Source organism: Lynx canadensis, chromosome E1 (genome assembly GCF_007474595.2).
Source record: "Lynx canadensis isolate LIC74 chromosome E1, mLynCan4.pri.v2, whole genome shotgun sequence".
In the NCBI taxonomy this organism is placed as follows: domain Eukaryota; kingdom Metazoa; phylum Chordata; class Mammalia; order Carnivora; family Felidae; genus Lynx; species Lynx canadensis.
This window is the reverse complement of record NC_044316.2, coordinates 54421634-54444855: the sequence shown is the minus strand read 5'-3', so window position 1 is coordinate 54444855 and position 23222 is coordinate 54421634. Positions and strand designations below refer to the sequence as shown.

At 48.7% G+C, this 23222-nt stretch overlaps 1 protein-coding gene and 6 non-coding genes across 7 annotated transcripts; 2 read left to right on the top strand and 5 right to left on the bottom strand.

Annotated features, from left to right (window-relative positions):
• Positions 1-6578: 6578 nt before the first annotated feature.
• On the bottom strand, positions 6579-6651 carry TRNAR-CCU. The gene has a single exon. It is a non-coding gene; the product is annotated as a tRNA-Arg (tRNA).
• Positions 6652-6881: 230 nt separating this feature from the next.
• Positions 6882-6954, bottom strand: TRNAR-UCG. Its single transcript has one exon. It is a non-coding gene; the product is annotated as a tRNA-Arg (tRNA).
• A 229-nt stretch (positions 6955-7183) lies between these two features.
• TRNAR-UCG lies at positions 7184-7256 on the top strand. Its single transcript has one exon. It is a non-coding gene; the product is annotated as a tRNA-Arg (tRNA).
• Positions 7257-7607: 351 nt separating this feature from the next.
• On the top strand, positions 7608-7680 carry TRNAR-CCU. The gene has a single exon. It is a non-coding gene; the product is annotated as a tRNA-Arg (tRNA).
• A 407-nt stretch (positions 7681-8087) lies between these two features.
• On the bottom strand, positions 8088-8160 carry TRNAR-CCU. Its single transcript has one exon. It is a non-coding gene; the product is annotated as a tRNA-Arg (tRNA).
• Positions 8161-11280: 3120 nt separating this feature from the next.
• Positions 11281-11394, bottom strand: LOC115501911. Its single transcript, XR_003964962.1, has one exon. It is a non-coding gene; the product is annotated as a U11 spliceosomal RNA (small nuclear RNA).
• A 1551-nt stretch (positions 11395-12945) lies between these two features.
• Positions 12946-20388, bottom strand: MRPL58 (mitochondrial ribosomal protein L58). Its single transcript, XM_030296411.1, has 6 exons — positions 20174-20388; positions 17091-17127; positions 14439-14498; positions 13802-13884; positions 13539-13708; positions 12946-13280 (listed from the first exon to the last, which is right to left on the bottom strand). The coding sequence occupies exons 1-6, from the start codon at positions 20357-20359 to the stop codon at positions 13196-13198; spliced, it is 621 nt and encodes a 206-aa protein (XP_030152271.1). The 5' UTR covers positions 20360-20388; the 3' UTR covers positions 12946-13195.
• Positions 20389-23222: the final 2834 nt, after the last annotated feature.

The following is a 23222-nucleotide window of genomic DNA, read 5'->3' as shown; positions in this document are numbered from 1 at the left end:
TAACAATAGGAAAAAAAAGAAAAACAAAAAAACCCACAAAAAACAAATAACAGTAGGGCTGATGACAGTGTATTTCACTGGAATGTAATAAGGAAGAAACATCTACTGATCCCTTGAACTTCCTCTTTGATTTCAAACCACTGGTTCCTAAGCAGTGTTCCCCTTCTACTTGTCCCTAAGTCAGTCACAAGGACAGATGGTCCACATTGCAGATATAACAGGGTGAGTAGCAAGCAGGGATCTCCTCTGTTTCAGCTCTTCACCATAAATGTGGGATAAAAGGAAATTTTGTTGCAAAGTTAAAATGTAGTACAGCTTTGTGCTTGAACATAGAAAATTATTTTAATTCCATCATTTCATTAAAAAAATTCCTACTATTGATCCTAGTTAGCAGGACTTCTGAGCAGTGCCAAGAAATACATGTGGTTTAAATTTATTTTATTTTTTTATTTTTGAAGGAGAGGGAGACAGTGTGAGCAGGGGAGGAACAGAAACAGAGGGAGACATAGAATCTGAAGCAGGCCCCAGGCTCTGAGCTGTCAGCACAGCCCAGTGCAGGGCTCAAACTCATGAACCATGAGACCATGACCTGAGCTGAAGTCGGACACTTAACTGACTGAGCCACCCAGGTGTCCCAGGTGGTTTAAGGTGAGGTGCAGAGGCACCTGGGTGGCTCATGATCTCACAGTCTGTGAGTTCGAGCCCCGCATCGGGCTCTGTGCTGACTGCTCAGAGCCTGGAGCCTGCTTCGGATTCTGTGTCTCCCTCTTTCTCTGCCCCTCCCCCGTTCATGCTCTTGTCTCTCTCTGTCTCAAAAATAAATAAACATTTATTTTATTTATTTTTTTTAAAGTAAGGTGAGGTGCAGGTGTCTGGCTAGCTTAGCCATCAGAGCATGTGACTCTTGATCTCAGGGTCCTGACTTTGAGCCCCACGTTGGGTGTAGAGATTACTTTAAAAAAGAAAGAAAGGGGCACCTGGCTGCCGTGGCTGGTTAGGCATCCCACTTCAGTTCAGGTCATGATCTCACAGTTCGTGGGTTCAAGCCCTATGTTGGGTTCTGTGCTGATAGCTCAGAGCCTGAAGCCTCCTCCTGATTCTGTCTTTCTCTGCCCCTCCCCCGCTTGCAGTGTACTTCTCTCTCTCTCTCTCTCTCTCTCTCTCTCTCTCTCTCTCTCTCAAAATTAAATAAACATTTTAAAAAATTAAGAAAAAAAATAAAGTAACGTGAGGTGGTAGAAAGCTTTCTATTAACCCTTGAAGTCAGAGGACCTCGTATGCCTACCACTTTACTCTTTTGACTGTTTTAATTGCTGGTTTTAGACTACTTACTCACTATCTTAAGACTTGCCTCTTCTCATTCACAAACATCAGGATTATAATGAGAATTAAATGTGAAGTTTCTAGGTAAGCAGCTGTTCTGAGCAGAGGCATCTGACTGGATGAGGCTTAAGCCCTGTAGGAAAAACCTGGAAGAGGAAGGGTAGCCTGCACAGACCAACAGTTTTGTGACATTGCTACCAAAGATTGCAGACGGGCTGTACTGGAGAAATGGCAGCAATGGCTGGTAGCGCTTAGAAGGTGACGTGGTCCTAAAGGACATAAACAGGAGAGCCTAGGCACCATCACCCCCGATCGTAGGGGCAGGCACTATGCTGAAGGTAGAAGGTTAAGGGGCAAGGTGTGTTCCACTTAAGAGCTGCTCTCGTTGTGACAGTCTGTGATGTAGCTGTGCCAGAGGCCTTTCATGCACCAAACAGAAATTAGTACCACACGCTTTCCGCTGTGAATCCTTCACTCAACTGGCGCTGAGTCATCCCATTGAATATCGAAGAATTCAGACGAGTGAAAACACGGGGGATCTGAGAAAAAGCCGTTCAGTTTGCTTTTGGACTGCGGTTAGAACTCCCCTTCAAGGAATCTCGATGCCCACTCAGGAAGTTTTGTAACAGGAGTCCCTAGCATTGGAGGGAGACCCTTTGTGAGACTTACTGGAAGAGACACAAGTGAACCGCTGAGAACATGCTCTCCTTCCAAGGCACTTGCATAGTATTGGGGCACTTCTAAATTGTATACCCTCCTGGGTGGTTTGCAGTTTTTGCATTGAGTGGACATTGATTTTACAGAAAAATTAGTCACTTAGGGGGGCACCTGGCTGGCTCAGTTTGTGGACTGTGCAACTCATGATCTTGGGTTGTGAGTTCAAGCCCCACACTGGGTGTAGAGATAACTTAAAATCTTAAAAAAAAAAAAAAATCACTAGTAAAATAGGATTATATCTTTCAAGTCAATAGAAAAAAGAGCAAGAGTTGAAGATAGAAATCAGCAAAAACAGTTGCATCAGGGTGGCTCAGTCTGTTAAGCGTCCCAACTCTTGATTTCGGCTCAGGTCATGAACTATGATCTCATGAACCAGGAGATCATGCCCTGCACCTGGCTCTGTGCTGAGAGCAAGGAGCCTGCTTCAGATTCTCTCTCTCTCTCTCTCTCTCTCTCTCTCTGCATCTCCCCCATTCATGTGCATGCTCACTCTCTCTAAAATATTTTACATTAAGAAAAATAAAAAGCATAAATACAGAATCAAACATACTTAGGATAATTATGAGTCAGTAAACACCCCTGTTAGGAGGCAAATTTTCACACTGGGTCAACCCAAAATCCAACCACAAGCTGTCCATCCTTAAAAAAAAAAAAAAAAAAAAAAAAGATGTATCAAGGTTCCAAGTCATTATTTAAAAACTGGCATCCTGGGGGTCCCTGGGTGGCTCAGTCAAGCATCTGACTTTGGCTCAGGTCATGATCTCACAGTTTGTGAGTTCAAGCCCCGCATCAGGCTGGCTGCTGTCAGCACAGAGCCTGCTTCGGATCCTGTGTCCCCCCCCCCCACCCCTCCCGTGCTCCCGCACTCTCTCTCTCTCAAAAATAAACATTAAAAAAACAAACAAACAAACAAAAAACCGGCACTGAAGGGGAAAAAATTAAGCATTTATCCTACCTTTTTAAAAAACTGTATTTGGGATAAACTAATAGACAATGAGAGAAAGTTTTTTACAACATATTTCAGCTAATAAATGGAAAAGAATATTAGAAAAGTGACTATTCTGTAATCCATAATGAAATAGTTAATTCAGGCAAAGCTCATCAGTGGATGAAACCATTACATGAAAAGTTGAGGAACTTGACCATGATCAGGCTGTCACCTCTTGATGCCAAGGCTATCTTCTATACCTTCTGATCTGTATTAAATACATAGCACTATTTGAAAGTTCTTTTTCCCCCCAAACGTTGAACCTGAATTTAATTGAGGCATTGAAACTAACTTCCAATTGAGAAGAAATATCTGGTGCAATCCCAAGCAGGCTCTGCACCGTCAGTGCAGAGCCCAACGGGAGGCTTGATCCCACGAACTGAACCAACTGAACTGTGAGATTGTGACCTAAGCCAAAATCAAGAGTCAGATGCTCAACCAACTGAACCACCCAGGTGCACCAAGAGGAAATATCTAGGATAGAAGAACAAGTTAAATGACACCATGAAGAAGTAAAGATAAACCTAAAATATGAGACATTTGACCTTTGCTTTTCAACAAGTCAGTGGGTAAGGACAGCTTACCCAACATCCAAATGTGGTGTATAACCTTATTTGGATCCTGATTTGCACCAATCAAGAGATGAATATTGAAATATGTGAATGTCTACTGTGGTGAAATGTTACGATGTCTGGGATTACTTTAAAATACTTAAGGGGCTCTTGGGTGGCTCAGTCGGTTAAGCATCTGGCTTGGTTCCGGCTTGGGTCATGATCTCAGGGTTCGTGGGTTTGAGCCCCAAGTCGGGCTCTGGTGCTGGCAGTGGGAAGCCTGCTTGGGATTCTCTCTCTCCCTCTGCCCCTCCCCGGATCATGTGTGTGCTCGCGCTCTCTCTCAAAATAAATAAAAGAGAGAAAAGGGGCTCCTGGCTGGCTCAGGTTGGTAGAGCACCCAACTCTTCATTTCAGGGTTGTAAGTTCAAGCCCCATGTTGGGTGTAGAGATTTTTAACACCAACAAAACCCCAACACTTTAGGGGGAAAAAGGGATTAATGGAGCAAATGTGAAAACATCCTAATGGCTGATAACTTTAGGGTGGTTCATGCACTATTCTCTGGTTTTGTGTATGTTTGAAAGTTTTCATAATACACATTTTTAAAGGATGGGCAAGAATGTAGACTTATATTACCATCTAGCAAGGTAGAATTCAAGACAAAAACATGAAATGTGTCAAATGTAATTATTAAAGGGAACAGTAGACATGAAAAATGATTGGAACCTTGATGTGCTGAAAAAAAATATGAAGCATCAAAATATATAAAGCAAGAAGAGTTTTAAAAATTGCTGGACGCATAACATTTGTATAACGTTTGTAAGGATTTTAACACCTATTTTTGGCATTTGCAAAACAAAGACTATAGCAGACTAATAAAAAGGCTCACTTAATAGCTTATATACTAAATTCTATGTCATACAAACAAAATAACTGGAAACTGATAATGTTAGACAAGAAAGAACGCTTCAAATTAAAAAAAAAAAACAGAAACAACTGATCCCAGAGCAAATGTTACATAAAATCAACAATTAATAGCCAAAGTATAAGTTATAACAAAACAAGACAAAAATACAGGCACTTGGAAAGAAACTCCTCGTTTTCATGAATTCCAATGAAAAACCAAGTGATTACAGAGTGTTGGAAGATAAAAATAATGCAAACACTTGATAGAAGTGTTCAATCCTAGAGGATTAGAAAGATCTAGAGGATTCTAGAAGATTCTTTGTTGAGTGCTAGCATTATACCTTAGTCATATCTATATTCCCCAGGGCTTAGCACTGTGCTTGGCATTCAGAAGAATCTTCATACGAATTCATAATGAATGAAGGAAAAGAAAAGATGAATTTTGAGCTTTCAGGGATTCACATCTAGCTGAGAGAATATCCTATCACATATAAACCTTGAATAATGGGGCAAAGTAGTCTGTTAGTAAATGGTGACAATCAAGACTTATACAGCACATATTGTGCTCCAGGCATCGTTCTACTCACTTTACATGAATATCATCTCATTTACTCCCCACAACAACCCTGTGAGGTGGACAGTGTATCAGCCAAGACATTAAAGAAGTCCCCTGAAGGTGACAGGATTGCCAATGATGCCCTTGCTGTTCTCTACCCGGAGGCCTTCTCTGACTACTCAACCAAGTGTTCCCCATCACCCCTTTTATTTTGAAACCATCCTATTCATCAGTTTGTTTACTGCCTTCTCTCTCACTGGAATGTAAGCTCCATGGAGTCAGGGTCCTGAGGATGGTTTTAGAAGTGAAGCCTGAAACCGAGCGAAAAAGCAGTGGCTCCAGCGGTACAGTCTAGGGCCATGATGTTGCAGCCACGTGGAAGGGCCTGGGAGCCAGAGATAGCTTAAAAGTAACATCCACGGAGTGCTTGGCTGGCTCAGTCTGTAGAGGGTGCAACTCTTGATCTCGGAGTTGTGAGTTCGAGCCCCACGTTGGGTGTACAGATTACTTAAATCTCAAAAAAAAAAAAAAAAAAAAAAAAAAAAAAAAAAAAAAAGCATCCTGAAAACTTGGTGACTGGTTTGGAGTAGAGAGGGCATGAAGAATTCTGGATGATCCTGGAGAAAGGAGAGGAAGAGTCTGTACTTCTGGAAATTTGTTGTTTCTTTTGGAAAAGTACAAGGAACGGTGGTTTTTAAACTTTTTGGGGTAAAGAGTTAGGAAAATCTAATGAACACTAAGCCGCCCCCCACGGGTAGACATGGTATCCTCCAAGTGCACATAATGTGAGAGTCAACCTGGAAAGACCAACCACTGCCCTGTGTGCTCCAAAGTAAAAAAAAAAAAAAAAAAAAAGACAAAAGACAAAAGACAAAATCTGGCCAGTAATAGGTTTTTTTTTTAATTAAGCATTTTACTAAAGGATCATATACATAGGAAAGTGCGGAGATCATAAACGTACCTCTCTCCGCCAGCGCCTTTTCAAGCACTCCAGTGCCACCTTTTTCCTGAGGGCCTGGGCTGATAGCAGAGGCTGCACTGTCGTCGCCTTGTGCACTGCGCGTGCACGCCTGTGCTTCCGCGACCCCTCCTCGTCCCAGCCCGGGCAGTGGGCAGGTGTGCCGTTTCAACAGCGTCGAGGGCGCGGGAATGGGCAGCACCCCCACCCTGCAAGCCCCCACCCCCCGGCTCCGGCGGGAGGTTTGAGGGGCAGGGGGCTGCCTTTTGCGCTGCTTGTAACTTCCCTGTGACGGACTCACACGCACGTGGATCTGTAGCCTGCGCAGCACTTTCGCGAGGTGTATATGGATACCAACCGCGGCAACAAGGAAGTGGGCTGTGTTCGCTCTCACATGGATTTATCTTTCAAAGTGCAGTTGGATTTGATCAAAACAAAAGGCACATTACGTGCAACCGAGGCATCCACACACTCCAAAAAAAAAAGTGCTATTACAAAGAGAAAATTGTGCCCACGTGATACTTGTTTTCATCGGACTCACGATGACAGGAAAACGCACTTGCGCAGGTAAACCTTGCCACCCCAGATGGGACTCGAACCCACAATCCCTGGCTTAGGAGGCCAGTGCCTTATCCATTAGGCCACTGGGGCTTCACGTAAGCGGCGCCCGATCACATGCCTCTTGAAAGGTGACGCCGTGTGGCTGCGTAATGACGTCAGGGCCGGAAGCTCTCCGGTACAAAACTCGTATCGGAAGGGAACCCTCATGCTCAGCCTAGGAGAGGGGGGCTGCGGTCAGGACCGGGTACCGAGGCCCGACTGTGTCTAAAACGAGGGTAGGCCCTGGGATTTAGTTGCGGTACGGATGGATTAAAACATTTCGACCACGAAGGGACTCGAACCCTCAATCTTCTGATCCGAAGTCAGACGCCTTATCCATTAGGCCACGCGGTCCCCTCACGTACTTGGCCGTGCCGGATACCTATTTAGTAATCTACACTGCACTATCACTGTCCATCACTGTCGCTAATTGCAGGGAGGGACCGCACCCGACTCCGACCCCGGCACACCTGTGGCACACTTGGGGGTCGGGAGCACGCGGTCCTCTCCTGCCCACGCCCAGGGGCCTCCACCTCCGAAGGGGCTGCACCTGGCCCGCGCACTGTGGCGCCCCGGGCGTTGCGGCCGCGTGGCCTAACGGATAAGGCGTCTGACTTCGGATCAGAAGATTGAGGGTTCGAGTCCCTTCGTGGTCGGCCTCTTTTTGGACCGAAGGGCAGGGCTCATGTCCTTCGGTGGCGCGGGCCATAGCAGCCTCTCTCGGCCTCGTTTGTGGGTTCGTTCGGTCTCCCTCTTCATCCCCTCCCGGGTCCCTGAGGCAGCTCGGCACGCGCCTTCCGGGAAGCCCGGTCCTCTCCGTGGAACTGCGCGCCGCCAGAGCCTGGTAGTCCCCGCGGAGCACGGCCCCGTCGCCTCGCCTCGGACTCTAGCTTTTTTGCTGGGGGGGTGGTGACTACTCGGGTCCCCCGGGTTGAGCCGCGGGGGGGGGGGGGGGGGGCGCGCGACTGCGCGTTACCACGGACCACGTGGGTGTCGCGTGTTGTCGCGCCCCAGTGGCCTAATGGATAAGGCACTGGCCTCCTAAGCCAGGGATTGTGGGTTCGAGTCCCACCTGGGGTGGTCTGTGCGGCCTCTCCCCCGCGGGAACTTTTGGCGCCCGGAACGCGTGCGCCTCCGCGCACCCCGGCCTCCCTCCACGTCGACAACCGGGTCCCCAGGGGCTCCACGCGCCTCGGCCCTGTGCTCCCCGGAGCCGGGCTCACCTCCTGCCACGCAGTTTTCCAGGGCTGGGATCCGGGGGTCGGTGCGGCCTGCGTCGCCGCGCTCCGTCAACCCCTCGCCCTCCTCAGAAACACTCTACACCCCCTTTAAGCCTCCAAGCCAAACGCGCCTCCATACCGTCCTCCCGTGGGCTGTACAAAAGTTGCGGGGTGGTCTTCTCCAGGCTTTTTCATGCGTCCGTGCCGCGGGGGCGTGGATTCCAGGGTGCGTAAAGCACGAGGCGCCGAGAGCCAAAAAGGTGCCCTTACCCCAGGTGGGACTCGAACCCACAATCCCTGGCTTAGGAGGCCAGTGCCTTATCCATTAGGCCACTGGGGCCTGCGGCTCGGGCCTCCGCCATTCCGTCCCCTAGACGCGACCGGCTGGGAGTCAGCGGCGCCCGGGTGCGTGGAGCCTGCCGTCCCAGCCATCGTGTCTCCCTCTGCAGAACGGACGAAAAACTCAGGAATGTCAGGAAAATGTAGTGTAGGGAAGTGAACGAGCACAGAACAGCGTCCATCACAAATACCGGTACCTAAACACGGGATCTTCACCATCACCAGGCAATGCACAACCAGGAGGAACAAATCTGTCCGGTCGTAAATATATATCATACATAGCAAGTCATATATAAAGCCAAATAGAATGTTCAGCCTATAATTTTCTTTCTTTAAAACTCTTGTACAAAAAGTAATACAAATAAAGAATGAGCTCATTTTTAAACGTTACACACGGTTTAGAATCCACTATTAAAATCCATGAGCTTCTGAAAGATTTGATTCCCCGTCGTGCCGAGTGGAGAACTTGCCTCTCCCATTTCCACGCGTCCAGGGCGCAGGGAATTTGGACACGTTCTTCTTTGGTTTTCTCTCTCCGACATGTGCAAAGTCTGCACAAACTCATCTCCTTCCCCCCTTAACATCAGCAAGAAGGAAGAGTTTGACCCACCTGGCTCCAGTCCCCTGCCTTGAGGGTGCTCTCCTTTTAAACCATGTTTTCTTGTTGTTTTGTTTTGAAGCTTATTTGTTTATTTTTGGGGAGAGAGAGAGACAGAGACAGAGAGAATGAGCAGGGAAGGGGCATAGAGCACGAGAGAGTGAATCCTGAGCAGGTAGGTCTGGGGCCTGGATCCCACCAACCATGAGATCTTGACCTGACGGGAAGTCTGAAGCTTAACTCACTGAGCCACCCAGGGACCCCCATTCTTGTTCATTCTTTTGTCCTCAGCCTCTTAAAAAATACCTTTACTCCATGCCCTACATGGGGCTTGAACTCATGAACCTAAGACCAAGAGTCACATGCTCTACCCACTGAGCCAGCCAGGCATCCTAGGCCTCAATCTTTAAGTTTATTTATTTATTTTGAGAGAGAGAAAGAAAGCGAGCGAACAGGGAAGGGACAGAGAGAGAGGGAGAGAGAGAATTCCAACTTGGGGCCTGAACCCACTAACCCAGAGATCATGACCTGAGATGAAATTGAGAGTTGCACACCTGCCCCCTCAAGAAAAAAGGTGGGGGGCGCCTGGGTGGCTCAGTCTGTTAAGCTTCCAACTTTGGCTTAGGTCATGATCTAACAGTTTTGTGAGTTCGAGCCCTGTGTCAGACTCTGGGCACTGTGCAGAGTCTACTTGGGATTCTCTCTCTCTCTCTCTCTCTCTCTCTCTCTGTGCCCCTTCCCTGCTCGCACTTTCTCTGTCTCTCTCAAAATAAATAATGAAACAACAACAACAACAAAGGGTTGAACACCCGTTGGACTGAGCCACCCAGGCCCGCCGGAGGTGCTCTCCTTTAAGATGAACCAATTTGTTCCTTGAGGTGCACATGCAGCCAAGTGTACAGATCTTAAGGGTCCCCCTAGCTGGATGAATGCAGAACGCTTCATTCTTGTTCACCCGTTTGTCCTCAGCCTTTTCAAAAAAAATATCTTTATTTATTCCACGTCTTACATGGGGCTTGAATGCACGAACCTGAGACCAAGAGTCTCATGCTCTACTCACTGAGCCAGCCAGGCGTCCCAATCCTCAGCATTTAAGTTTATTTATTTATTTTGAGTGAGAGAGAGAGCGCAGGGGAGGGGCAGAGAGAGAGAGGGAGTGAGAGAATTCCAACTCAGGGCTTGAACCCACTGAGAGATCATGACCTGAGCCGAAATTGAGAGTCGGACGCTTAACCGACTGAGCCAGCCAGGTGCCCCCTCAGCATTTTTAAAGGATGGGTCCTACTTCTGTGCTCTATTCCCCGTCCCCTACCCAGCCTGCTGTGTCTCTACCTCTTTATCCCCTCCTGTGTGTCCCAAACACTTTTCCAGGTCTTTTCACGTACCCTTAATGTCTTCTGAGGGCCTCCTGGGTCCAGCGCTTTGCTCCAGGGTCAGCCCACAGGGATGCCTCTTCCGGTTTCCCCGCTGCCACCATCTAACCCAGCATGTCCCCATATTCTACTCTGCTCACCCTCAACTGCTCCTACCCATTCCCGAGACTCTTCTTGTGTCCTCTGCCCTGCACACTCTAGCTGCAACCTCACCCCCAGCCCCTGGCTGGCTGCATCCCCTCTCCCGGGCGGGCGTCACTCCGTCACTCGTCACTCCCGGAGGCAGCTCCTCACAGGCAGAACCATCCTCACTCCACCATCCTCCCAAGGCCGCTCCCTTGTGCCTTCCCTGCCTCGAGGCACATCCCACACGTCACTCACCTGCTCCCACCCCACCCGGCCCGATTTCGGTCTCCATAATCCTTTCGCGTCTGCTACTTTCTCTCCATCCCTGTTGCCACTGCCCCAGTTCCAGGATGGGTCCCTGACTCCTCCATGGGTCAGTCCACCAGCCTGCACGCATTTCCCCGCACTCTCCTCGCCCGTTCGCAGTCAGGTTAATCTTCCTCTGACAGCCTCTGCAGAGGAGGAGGCTAAGTGTCCTAGTTTGTCACACTGAAGGCCTTTCTAGACCTGGCTCCCACTGCATGTGGCCAACATGGCTCCCACAGCTCCTCATTGCCTGGGTTTCAGCCAAACTGAACCGTCAATCATGGTTAGCATCCCCCAAGTACATGCTCAGTGCCATTAACCGCTTGATTCATTTAAGCTACACAACAATCCTATGAGGTAGGCACGGGTAACATCACCCCTAGTTTATAGATGCGGAAACTGAGGTTCAGAGAGGCTAAGTGGTTTGCCCAAGGCCCCACAGCTGGGGGTGGTGGAAGGCAGGAGCTGACCCCGTGCGCACTGGCTTCAGAGCCCACTCCCTGGATACTGTAGTTCACTGTCCCAGCCATAGGCAGGGCTTGGACACCACTGGAGCCTTTAGGTGACAAGGTCTTCCTGTCTTGCTCGAATGGCCAGCCAGCCCCTCCCCTCCTATCTCAAGCGCCTGAAGTATATCTTCTCTGACCCTCAAGCTAGAACTAGTTACTTCTCTGGTTCCCAGAAACACTTATTTTATTTATCTGGTTGTTTGGGTGGGGGGTGTGCAGGAAACAATGATCACCAGCTGCCCAGGTAGCAAAAAATTATGCTTCCAAAATCTCTTGATGTTGTAGCTGCCCTACGTGTGCTTTTCACGACAGAAGCCCTTTTTTCCCCAGAACCTGCTTAGATCTTAAGTTATTCACGTTTTAGGTTGTGTTACCGTAACAGAAATCCAGTTTTCTTCTCCACTTTTATTATCACCTGATCGAATTTAAGTTCTCTGGAGGAAGGACTGTTTTTGTTCATTGCTAGTTTCCTGGGACCTCACCCAGGGCCTTTCACTCAGTATTTGTTGAATTAGCAAACAGACCAATGAATGTTGCACTGCCTTGCATATATGAGCTTCACCCCCAACTAGGCTCTGAGTCTCTTGAGGGGACTCTTGGAAGAGTCATTTATCAATAACTTGTTGTCCCTTTTTTTTAAACATTCTTTTTAAATGTTTATTTTTGAGACAGAGACAGAGCGTGAGCAGGGGAGGGGCAGAGACAGTGAGGGAGACACAGAATTCGAAGCAGGCTCCAGGCTCTGAGGGTCAGCACAGAGCCCAACGTGGGGCTCGAACCCACAAACCGTGAGATCATGACCTGAGCCGAAGTCGGACGCTCAACCGACTGAGCCACCCAGGTGCCCCTGTTGTCCCTTTTTTACACTTCTGTGAATGATGAGGTCCCTGCTCACATAAAGTTGTATATACCACTACAGCTAATTATCTTGCATTTCGAGCATCACAGGGCAGTATTTGCTGAACAGGTGAACTAGATCAAAATTACAGAGAACATTTCAAGAAATTCATACACACCACAGTAATCTGCTTTAGTCATGCCGGCCTGGGTTCTTCCCATACCCATAGGATGGCAAAAACCTATTTTCAGGTCTGACTTACTCTTTTCCTGCCTCTAAAATCCCACAGCATGTGACAGCAACCTAACACATGGCGTTCCTTCCTGCTGAACAACCTCAGCATTTCTTGGTCACCTACATTTCTTAAAATCTAAATTCTAGAGGGGTGCCTGGGTGGCACAGTTGGCTAAGTGTCCGACTTTGGCTCAGGTCACGATCTCATGGTTCATGAGTTTCAGCCCCGAATCCGGCTGTCTGCTGTCAGCACAGAGCCAGTTTTGGATCCTCTGTCCCCCACTCTCTCTGCCCCTTCCCCCCACTCATGCTCTCTTTCCAAAATTAAGTAAATAAATAAATAAATAAATAAATAAATAAATAAATAAAACCCAGCAGAACCTAATGTTAAAAAAAAATCTAAACTCTCGAACTTGAATTTGAGTCTCCACATTGAGCTTCTGTCTCCTTTCCAGACTTACCTCCCGCAACCCATGGCACGAATCCACCATTCAGATGGCTCCCTCGGCTTCTCCACCCCAGCCTTTTCTTTGGTTTGTCTTATTCATACGGTTCCTGCCAACTGGCGTGTCCCTCCCGCACCTCTACTAAAATTCTAGTCCCTTTTCAAGGCCCAGCTCAGGTGCCCCCTCCCGTCTCAGCCCTCCTAACCCGAGGTGTGTTCCCTGAGCGCAGATACCGCAGCTCGTTCCTGTTTCCCCCTGGCTGACCGGTGCTGATCAACAATCGTGAGGCAGATTTCAACATACAGAAAAGGTCCGAATTCTGTTCTGAAGCATTCTGAATGAGAGGCGAAGCCCACTGTGTTTACTGCACTTTACTACAGCTAATGCATTAAGTGGATAATTAAGGTTTGACAACATGTGATTGCCTATAAAGACCTTTGCAACCAGTGCCTGCCACCCTCCTTCCAAATGAACATTCTCATGGTGGCGCCCACGTTAAAGCCAAGCATTAACAGCCACAAACAACAAGGGGTCTCCTGATGGTGTTAGAGCTCGCGGCTGCCTGGATGTCCTGAAGAGGGTCTGTGTCAGCTCTGGAGGAGGATTTCAGTCCATATCTACTCTCCTGCCTGTCTTTATGACAGAATGTATCCTCTTTTTTCTCAGCCTTTCCCGATTCATGTTTTCTATCCTGAAAACAAAAAGACCGCAGTTAGGCCCAGATGCCCAATCAATGCTTTTCAAAGCGGAGAGGAGCTGGCAGCTCGGTGGGAAGGAAGCAGCCGGATCAGCAGGGGCCAGCCCCGCTCGGGTCAGCGGCTTCTCTCGGTCCCGGGGCCTTCCCACCTTCTGCTGGGAAGTCGCGGACTCCCCCTGCTTCCTGTCTTCTCCGTGCAGCCCCTTGTCCCCACGACTCAGCTGAGAGAAGCTCGGGGGCACTTTCTGGTACCTTATCCTGTGTAGTACAGCATCTTCTTTGGATGGCTCCTTAGCTGGCTGGCTGGCCTCAGCAATCATGTCTCGAATTTTCTGAAGACAATCTGCCAGATTTCGGAACTGATAGCGACTGCATTCAGAGGTGACTATCAACTCTCCTGACTTGTTGATCTTATTTTTATGCTGCAGAGAACAAAGGCAACACCAGAGTTCTACAGAGTAAAAGGTTTAAAAACGACTGAGGGATGACGGAAAAAGAAAGGAACCGGTGGTTACCGTGATGGCCATCTTCTGCCGCGCAGGCTCGGGAATCCACTCGGCGGTTGCCAAATGGAACCTGACTTCAGCCTTGGAATTCACTGTAAATAAAGGGACCAGAGCGCACGGGTCACAGAGACTCTCAAGTAGGCTCAGCGCCCAGTGGCTGGTGACAATCCTGAAACGGGGAGGCGAGACACCCAGCCAGGTGTGACCCGTGACACAGGTCCTGTGTCAACTTGGGAATACAAGGTTGGTGATGGAATGAGCCTGCAAAGATAGTGAGGCACTTCTGGACAACAATTAACTTCTGGGAACTAAATGCTCAGTGCTTCTCTTACAATTTAGTGGGATCTGAAAAGAAGGGGGAAGGGGAACGGGTTCCATGAGGACGAAAGAAACCTGTTCTCGGAGCTGGCTGCCAGCTCACACTGTGATTTCCCTTTGTTTCGGTTCACAAGCCAACCCTAGTCTTAGCAACCCACAGCTGAGAGTCTAAGAATCAGACCACATTCAAAGAATAAAGAGGATTATTATAAACTGGTGGTATTTAAGCTTCTGCTAAAACAATCCCTTTATTCCACATGAATGTAAGCATAGAACTCAAGTGCATCTCCCGGCCAAGTTTCAAAGTGAAAAACAAGGTGCCTTGTACCTTTGTTAACATTCTGGCCCCCAGGACCGCTACTCCGACAATAAGATATCGTCAAACGATCTATAAAACAGAACACACACCGAAAAAAGATTATCCCCTGGCAAAATGCTCAAACTGTTCATTTATTATCAATACAGTATGACTATCCCTATTACACATCTTTCTTAAAAAAATTTTTAATGTTTACTTTATTTTTGAGAGAGACAGAGACAGAGCGTGAGCAAGGGAGGGGCAGAAAGAGAGGGACACACAGAATCCGAAGCAGGCTCCGAGCTGTCAGCACAGAGCCTGATGTGGGGCTCGAACCCATAAACTGTGAGATTATGACCTGAGCCAAAGTCAGATGCTTAACCGACTAAGCCACCCAGGTGCCCCACACATCTTTCAATGACTTTTATATAACAAACGTAACGTTCAAAGCAGTAAAGGCAGAGATTATTTACAGATCTCAAAGCTAAAATCAAGTGCCTTTCCAAGGTCACACACACAGCAAAGGAGGTAAAGTTATGACCTGGGTTGTGTGCTTCTGGTTCAGTACATTTCCCCAGATCCGGCTGCCCTAGCTTCTTGCTGTTTATTTGTTTTAAAGCAAAGACTCTGTCAAAAGCTCAAACTGAGGGACAAACTTAGTTTAATGTTGTATTTTGAAACGTGGTAGATGTGGAATCCCAATAGACCATAAGCTCCAAGGGGGCAGACATTGTGTATTCCTGGTGCCCAGGGCCCGGTTAGTCAGTGTTTAAAAACATCCCCGCTGGATGAAATGATTCTAAGTTTGTTTGTTTGTTTGTTTGTTTATTTATTTATTTATTTATTTATTTTGAGAGAGAGAGAGAGAGAGAGAGAGAGAGAAAGCACAAGTTGGGGAGGGGCAGAGAGAGAGGGAGAGAATCCCAAGCAGGCTCTGCACAGTCAGCACAGAGCCCAATGCGGGGTTCAAACCCACTAGCCATGAGATCGTGACCTGAGCTGAAGTTGAATGCTTAACTGACTGAGCCACCCAGGTGTCCTTGGATGAAAGCATTCTAGAATTGGAGCTGGGAGTCTTGCTTCTAACACGGGCGCAGCCACTGGTCAACTGTGATCTTGGCAAAGTCCCTCTGCTTCTCTGAGCCTCAGATTTGCTATAAAATGTAAAATGGGCTTTCTTCCTTCTATTTTTATGGTTCGTGAAAAGCAGACTCACGGTGTCTGAGGAAAGTAGGGAAGCGTGGTAGGGGGAAAATTTCGGAAGGCTGGATGGTGAGCCGTAAGAAGCCCGGGTGGCAAAGACCTGGAACCGTGGTGGTGGACAGCGGGCCTTGGTGGGCAGTGGTGGCCTGTCTCGGGACTGCTTCCAAGAGAACTTCCTCCTTTTGAAAAGTCAAATCAGTTCACTTTTCTGCAGAGGTAAGGACTGCGCGGTACTGTTGGGGGACGGTTCTACCACGGTGTGGGCAACCTTGCCTGTATCTGCATAGGCCGCCGAGGCAGGGTTTACACTGCGGCCGAGTCCGTCTTCTAGGAAGGCCTGTGAGGCCCCCAAACTCAAGAGCACCCGAGGCAGGGGAGGAGCTGAGACATGGAGGGCTCCCACTCGCCTCCCTGTCTCCCTGGAGGCTGTCATGAGACCGTCTCTTTGCCCCCGGTTCTGATGAGATAGGCTTTTGCCACCTCCGGCCACATGCGCGCCTCAAGGCACAGCTGTCGGCGACCAAAATGCCACCTGCGGTGGGGCACCGGCTCCTAAGCCATGGGGAGGCCACTCCCTTGTGCTGCAGTTGATCAGGCTCTTTGTCTCCGTGTCACCTTGAACAAGGGCCTTGGGGAGCTGGCACCCGTGGCGACTCCTCCTCGCACGGTCCACAAACTGCTGGACCCTAAAAGGGGCTTGCAGCTTCACAGGCTATGTCTGTCGGACCTCACCTTGTGTTTGGTGGTACACAAGTCTAAAGTTATGCAAACAGTTCACAGGGAGAAGTCCCCACTTGGGTTCCCCAGCCACCAAATCCTTTCTTCTCCACTCCCCCAGCCAGTCCTCGAATCCAATTTCTTGTACATCATTTCAGGTCTATGTATATGCATAGAAATGTATGTTTCAGACATACAAACGTAAGATACAAATGGTAGCTTACTGTATGTATTCTTCTGCAGCTTAACTTTTTCCGAGAACCATCAGCTCATCTACTGGAAAGACTGTTCCTTGTCACGAGGACATCAAGAGCTCTGATTCGTCTCGCACACTGCCCAGCACTCCACAGTGGCTGTGCCATCATTTCTGTGGTATTCTAAAGTGCTTAAAGGGCTCTGCTTTTGCATACCCAGAGACAGTTTCTTTACTTTTGTTAGGCTGGAGAGATCTGGACGGATTGTGTGAGGGTGGGAGGAAATGACTGATTTTTTTTTTTTAATGTTTATTTATTCTTGAGAGAGAGAGAGAGAGAGAGAGAGAGAGAGAGAGAGAGAGAGAGAGAATGAATGGGGGAAGGGCAGAGAGAAAGGGAAACACAGAATCTGAAGCAGGCTGCAGGCTCCGAGCTGTCAGCACACAGCCCAAAGCAGGGCTCAAACTCACGAACAGAGAGATCATGACCTGAGCAGAAGTCGGACGCTTAACCAACTGAGCCACCCAGGCGCCCCCTGACTGATTTTGTATAAAGCAAAATTACTTACCTAGAGGAATGTCATTATTGGCTTGCTTTGCATCATCCTGTAATGTAATGTACACAGTGTTAAATAAATATCACCAGCTCTGTGACTCCTGAACTGGTCCAGGGCAATCAAAGAAAAGATATAAAGCCACAATGCAAATGTAATACAGCCATTTTCAGGTCCCCAGCGAAATCATATCAGGATGACAGAAAAAGGCTCCTCGGACTCCAGAGGGCATCACGGGAGGCCTGGTTCCTTGGAGGGAGGGCAGGCTCCACAGTACACATGCCTCAGGGAGACTCCAAAAGGAATCCCCTCTACTAACCTAGAGCAACAAACCTGGTGGGCCACCTTGTTTCTCCCTAGGCCACAGGAGGCTCACATGGGGAGCCAGCTGCCTTGAGGGTCTATGTCAGAGACTACTCGTTCCAGGATTTCTCACCTCCGTCTCTCTCCCGTGTTGTTCTCGGTAGTGATGTCTTTGAACCTGAGCCCCAGGCCCACAGGCCCAGTGCAGACACTACCCACTCTGAGGCTCTTCTGGCTACCAACACTCATGGTGTCCTCATCTGTCCCCACCACTGGCGGCCTTCATCCCTTTTCATCTTAGAATTATCGGGGAGTGAAATCCTCATCCCCCTGCACTCCCTGCAGCACTGAGGAGGCCAGGCTCCGCCCTCCTTGAGGGCTGCTCTCCCTCTTCCTCCAGCTTCCTTCTTATCTCCCTAATGACTTTCCCACTCTTCTTCATTTGCTCTTTGCAATTTTTTTCATGTTTATTTATTTATTTTGAGAGAAAGAGAGCACGAGCAGGGGAGGGGAGGGGAGGGGTAGAAGGAGAAGGAGGGAGAGAATCCCAAGCACACACTGTGCGGTCAGTACCAAGCCCGATGTGGGGCTCGAACCCATGAACTGTGAGATCATGATCAGAGCCGAAATCAAGAGTGGGACACTTAGCCGACTGAGCCATCCAGGCGCCCCTGCTCTTTGCAACACTGACATGCCCCTGGAATCCTTTCTCTTCTCTTACTCCTTCCCTAGAACATTTCATGCATCTACGATGATGAAAATATTATGGATGTTCATGACTCCCAACTGTCTGGCTCAAACTCAAAACCTTCTTCAATTCCAGACCCATAGAGGCAATTTCTATTTGAGGTCTCCTCATGGCTGCCTCAAACCTCAAACCTCCTCACAGAGGACTCCCCTTACTAATGATCTGAAATAGTTCCCCAGCACTCTGACAGCACCCTGGTCTTTTCATCACCTATGTTTTCCCCATTTCTTTACTGTGTGCTCCTTCTACTAGAACATAACCTTCATGAAGCGGGGACCCTATCAGTTTTATCTGTGTCTGCAATGTTTGAAACAGTGTCTGACACATTAGGTATACAGTATGCTTTTTGTTGAACGAAAGAACAAATGACTTTCTCATCTCGATTAATGGCAACTCAATTCTTCCACCCCGGACTTCAATTCCTCTCGTATTCTCACTTCTTATAGAAAATACATTAGCAAGGGGCTCCTGGGTGGCTCAGCTGGTTAAGTGGCCAACTCTGGCTCAGGTCATGATCTCATGTTTCGAGAGTTCGAGTACCCCATCAGGCTCTGCGCTGACAGTGCGGAGCCTGCTTGGGATTCTCTCTCCAACCTCCCCTCCACCCCGTCTCTCCCCCACTCATGCTTTCTCTCTCAAAATAAATAAACTTAAAAAAAATTACATTCTAAAAAAAAAAAACACACACACTAGCAAATCTTATAGGTTTTCTCTTCAGAACGTAACTATAACCTGAACCTGACCCATTCCTAAGAGTCTTTTGCTTCCTCTCTTGCCTGTGTTACTGCAGTCTTTTAAGTGGCCTTCCTGTTCTTGCCATTCTACGGTCTACTCTCTGTAAGTCCCTATAAGAGTGATCTTCGTCGTTGCTGCTGGCATTTTAAGATTTTATCTTTAGGTAATCTCGACAGCCAATGTGGGGCTTGAACTCACAACTCCAAATCACACGTTCCACTGACTGACCAAGGCAGGCGCCCTGAGAATGATCCTGGTAAAACTAAGTTGGATCATTCCGTTCCTCTGCCTCAACCCCTCCAACAGGTCCCATCACACTCAGAATAAAGCTAAAGACCTGTTAACCCTGTAAACGGGCCTCCCTCCACCCCATCCCTCTCCTCTTTCGATTCATCTGCTTTGACTTCCCTGCTCAGCCACTGGCCTGCTTGCCGTCCCTTGAACGAGTCTCACTGCCTTGCTTCATCCGAGTCCTTACGCAAAAGTCATCTTCCCAGAGGTCTTCTTAGATCATCCTACTTAAAACTGCAACCCGACCGCTACCTTAGCACTCCTTCCTTCCAGGCTTTATTTTCTCCAAAAGTACTTATAACCATCGCACACACTCTGTAGTTCTGATTTTATTTATCGCTTGCTACCCTCCACTGGAAGATAAGCTCCAACAAGCATTCAGATCTCCCCCCCCCCCCCGCACCTATCTCTATGCCTCCATGGTGCACACACCATGCTTTCAATTGAAGTTTGTTGAATGAGTGAGCGAATAAATGAATGTTTTCTTTTCAATCCTGTACGTAGAAATTCAGTAGAACTGACTGGGTCCTATCTCTCCTGCCCTGGTGCCTGATAAAGAGCCTGAACATAGCAGGCTGGCAACAAATGCATCCTGAAGAAACGAAGCCCTGTTTCCTGTTTTCTTCAGGCGCGCTGGGGTTCTTAGGAGCTACGGACATAACTTCCCAAAAGGTTCAAAAAATTTGGCAGCTTCTGGGTTTTATTGTCCACTCCAAAGGGAAAATTCCCACATTTGGGCCTGGAGGCCGGGGATCGAACTCGGAAACGCCGGTGGTCCTGCAAGAAACACGCTCAACGTGCTCTCGAGACGCCCGCACACCCCAAGCCCTCCCGGCGCCAGGACCCAATCTGCCGCCCCAGCCCCACTCGCTCCGGCAACCAGCTCCCTCCCGCGGCCCCCGCCACATCCTACGAGCAGCAGCCACTCCAATTTGCTCCAGCCTGGCCAATGGAGCCCGGGCTTCCTAACGTCACCGCAGAGGCGGGGAAACGCCCCTTCCGTACGGCCTTCCCCGCTCACCGGGACCCTCCAGGCGGTGTCCGAGCCCCGGGATTCGGGGTAGAGCTTGTCCAGGCTGTAGATACTCTGGAACTCTGTGCCGTCGGCCTGCTTGTGCAGAACCCGCTGGGGGCAGCACACGGGCGGCGGGAGCAGCCAGGTCCCGGCTCGTCTCAGGCCCCAGCATAGACACCGGGCCGCCGCCATGTTCGGGTGTCGGGGCTGCTTCCGGTGGGTGCCTGCTTCCGCGGTCCGCCAGCTCGCGCTTCCCTCGGGACTTTGGTTCCGAGTGGTTTTTAGCGCCCGCCAGGGTCGCTGGGAGGCGGCGAGCTGAGCTCCCGGAGTCACTCTCTCGGGTACCTTTTAGACGTTTCCCTTTGGCCGCCTCCAGGGGGACCTGGTTGGAACGCTGAAGTCCTGCAGCGGCGGAGAAGACGTTGGCTAGAAGGCTCTAAAGGGAGCCTCCTGGTGAAAAGAACCCCGGATTCCGTGTTCCCCAGAAACACCTTTTCTTTCCTTTACAGGGGCTGTGCCCTCCCGGATCGCTCGCCCCTCGAAATTTCACACCATCACTGAGGCCTGCCCTGCCTGACCTAGCTCGTCTCCTTCCCCTTTACTCTGACTCTGCTCTACTTTATCTTTTTCTTTTTTTCTTAAACATCACTCAATCTTACTTGTAGTTTATTGCTTCTGTCTCCAGCCAGACTGTAATAAGTTCCAGGGGGGCTCTGGCTCACTGCTGGGTCCCCAGCACCCAGAACCTGGTACATCATAGACCCCCCCCCCCCTCCGCAATAAATATGTATGAGATGAATTCTTTGGGAGTGTGCTTTTGAAAGTTGAGTTCTGCGAGAGCTGAGTTTTAGTAACTTCAGGCTCATTCACAAGTCAGTTTAAGCATATCCCTGTGGAGCAGGTGTGTGAAGTCTTTGCAAGACAAATAACAGGTGGGAAGAGAAGCAGGCAGGTGGAGAAAGAAATGTTTTTTGTTGTTGTTTTGTTTTTTTTTCCACTTAAAACCAGCCACTTATTTATTTTTCCTAAAAACCAGCCTTTTTTTTAGACGTTTATTTTTGAGAGAGAGGGAGACAGAGTGTGAGCAGAGGAGGGGCAGGGAGAGAGGGAGACAAGGAATCCCAAGCAGGGTCTCTGTGCTGAGCTGTCAGCACGGAGCCAGACAGGGCTCAAACCCATGAAGGGCGAGATCACCACCTGAGCCAAAGTCAGATGCTTCATGGACTGAGCCACCCAGACGCCCCAAGAAAGGAATGTTTTTATTTTTTTTTATTTTTTATTTTTTTGAAAGGAATGTTTTTAAAAGTGGACCCACATCCCCTCACAGAAGGAACAGTAGTTTTGTGGGGCACGACGACAGTTTCTCCTAGCCAGGAGATAAAGGAAAGCTGGGGAGGTGGGTTGGAGATTCAGGCAGCCAAGGACAGGCTAAGCAGCGCCCTTTTTCAGGGTTCTTAATGATGCAGTTTGAAGTGTTGGGGTTCGGAGCTGACGACCAAGAAAGAATTCTTGAGATGTCTTTGGTGGAAAAAAGGGTGGTTTTATGAAAGCACAGGGACAGGACCTGTGGGCAGAAAGAGCTGCACTAGAGTTGGGAGGAGTGACTGATTATATAAGATTTTCTATCCTAAGAAGGCAAGGATGATGTCAGGGTCTCAGGAAATTCAATCTGTAGGTTTCTGGAAGTTTGGCTATTGATAAAATTGCTTTTTTCCTTGTAAATCATCAAGATGATTACAACCAACAGAGACTCCTGTCCTGCATGACTGTGGTCTCTATCAGTTAACCACTTGTTTTTCCTCTGGCAAAGTATTAACATTAAGACAACTGGCCATTCTTGGAGGAATGTCACTCTGCTGTCTCAAGGACTTGTCAGTGGGCTGTAAGTTGTAAAGAAATTTAATTTTCCATTTACTCTGTTTCCCACATCATTAAGACATGAACTTCAAAACAAATTCCACCTCTGAGAAAGGTCCAAAGTAGAGGACGCACTGTTTGGAAACAGCTAAGTGTTGCCTAAATTACTTTATCGAGAGGCAATGTGATTAATAAAAACAGCTCAATAGATGATTAGTGATTGTTAGTAATCCTAGTGGTTGTTTTGGAATAAGGGTTCTATTTTTAGTAAAAGCACTATTACCTTGAAAAATATGCCCTAGGGGATGCTGGCGGTTTGAAACAGGAGATTGTCATCAAATACAGGCTTTACCACTCCAGCCTCATTGCTACAGGCATATTCTTTAGGAGGGAATAAACTCCTTCCAGAGCACTGGCTTCGTGAAAGCAAACTAGAAAGGGAATGACAATTGACAAAAACCTTTTGGGCTGTAGGCTGGAAGGGGGATCTCTTGGGTCCCTCCCTTAGTCCCAAGACCTCAGAGGGAACAGAGGCATCTCCATGGTGACTGGAATGAACTGCTCAAGGGAGCAAAGCCAGGAACTCACTCAGGTCGACAGCTCAGGGATTATGAATAATAAAGTCAGCACCGTTCCAAGGCGATAGCTCTGAAGCTGGGCTCCAGGCCTGTTCCTGACACAGAGTGATAGAAAAAAGGAGCTGTAGGTTTCCATGGCCCCAAATAAACACAGCCTGCTCAGGCCATCTGGTGGCCTGGATTCTGGGAGAGGAGGGGGGTAGAGGAGAGAGAGACAAGCTACCCTGGGGTGGAGAGAAGAGCAGCTGGCAAGCTCCTCTCACCTGCTGCTGTCCCGAACCATCCAGAATAGAGGCCCTTCTGGAAGAAATGGGCCTGAGAGGTGCCACCTGTTCCCTTAAAAAGGTGTGCACTGAAGGCTGAGGCCTGCCTTCTCCTTTCCCTCCTTTGTCCTCCGCAGGCTGAAATGGTGCTTCAAGAAGGGGACATTCACAGGGGCAAGAGGAAAGAAGGGAAAAGATAAAGCACCACCAGGCCATTCCCGGCAGCTCGGGAGCTTGCAGGCACCGGGCCTTCTCTATGGCCTGTGAGTTGGGGGATCACTACCTTGGGGGGACCCACAGGACCTTCCTTTCTTCTTTTCTGGACTGCCCTGAGTCAGACTGGCTTTTAAAACTGAA

Excerpts from the sequence above, each read along its gene's own strand:
- MRPL58 (XM_030296411.1), bottom strand. The coding sequence starts at position 20,359 with ATGGCGGCGGCCCGGTGTCTATGCTGGGGCCTGAGACGAGCCGGGACC. Across the intron at positions 17,128-20,173 it reads ACACCGCCTGGAGGGTCCCG|GATGATGCAAAGCAAGCCAA; the intron begins GTGAGCGGGGAA and ends ATTACATTACAG. Across the intron at positions 14,499-17,090 it reads CAATAATGACATTCCTCTAG|ATCGTTTGACGATATCTTAT; the intron begins GTAAGTAATTTT and ends TCTGTTTTATAG.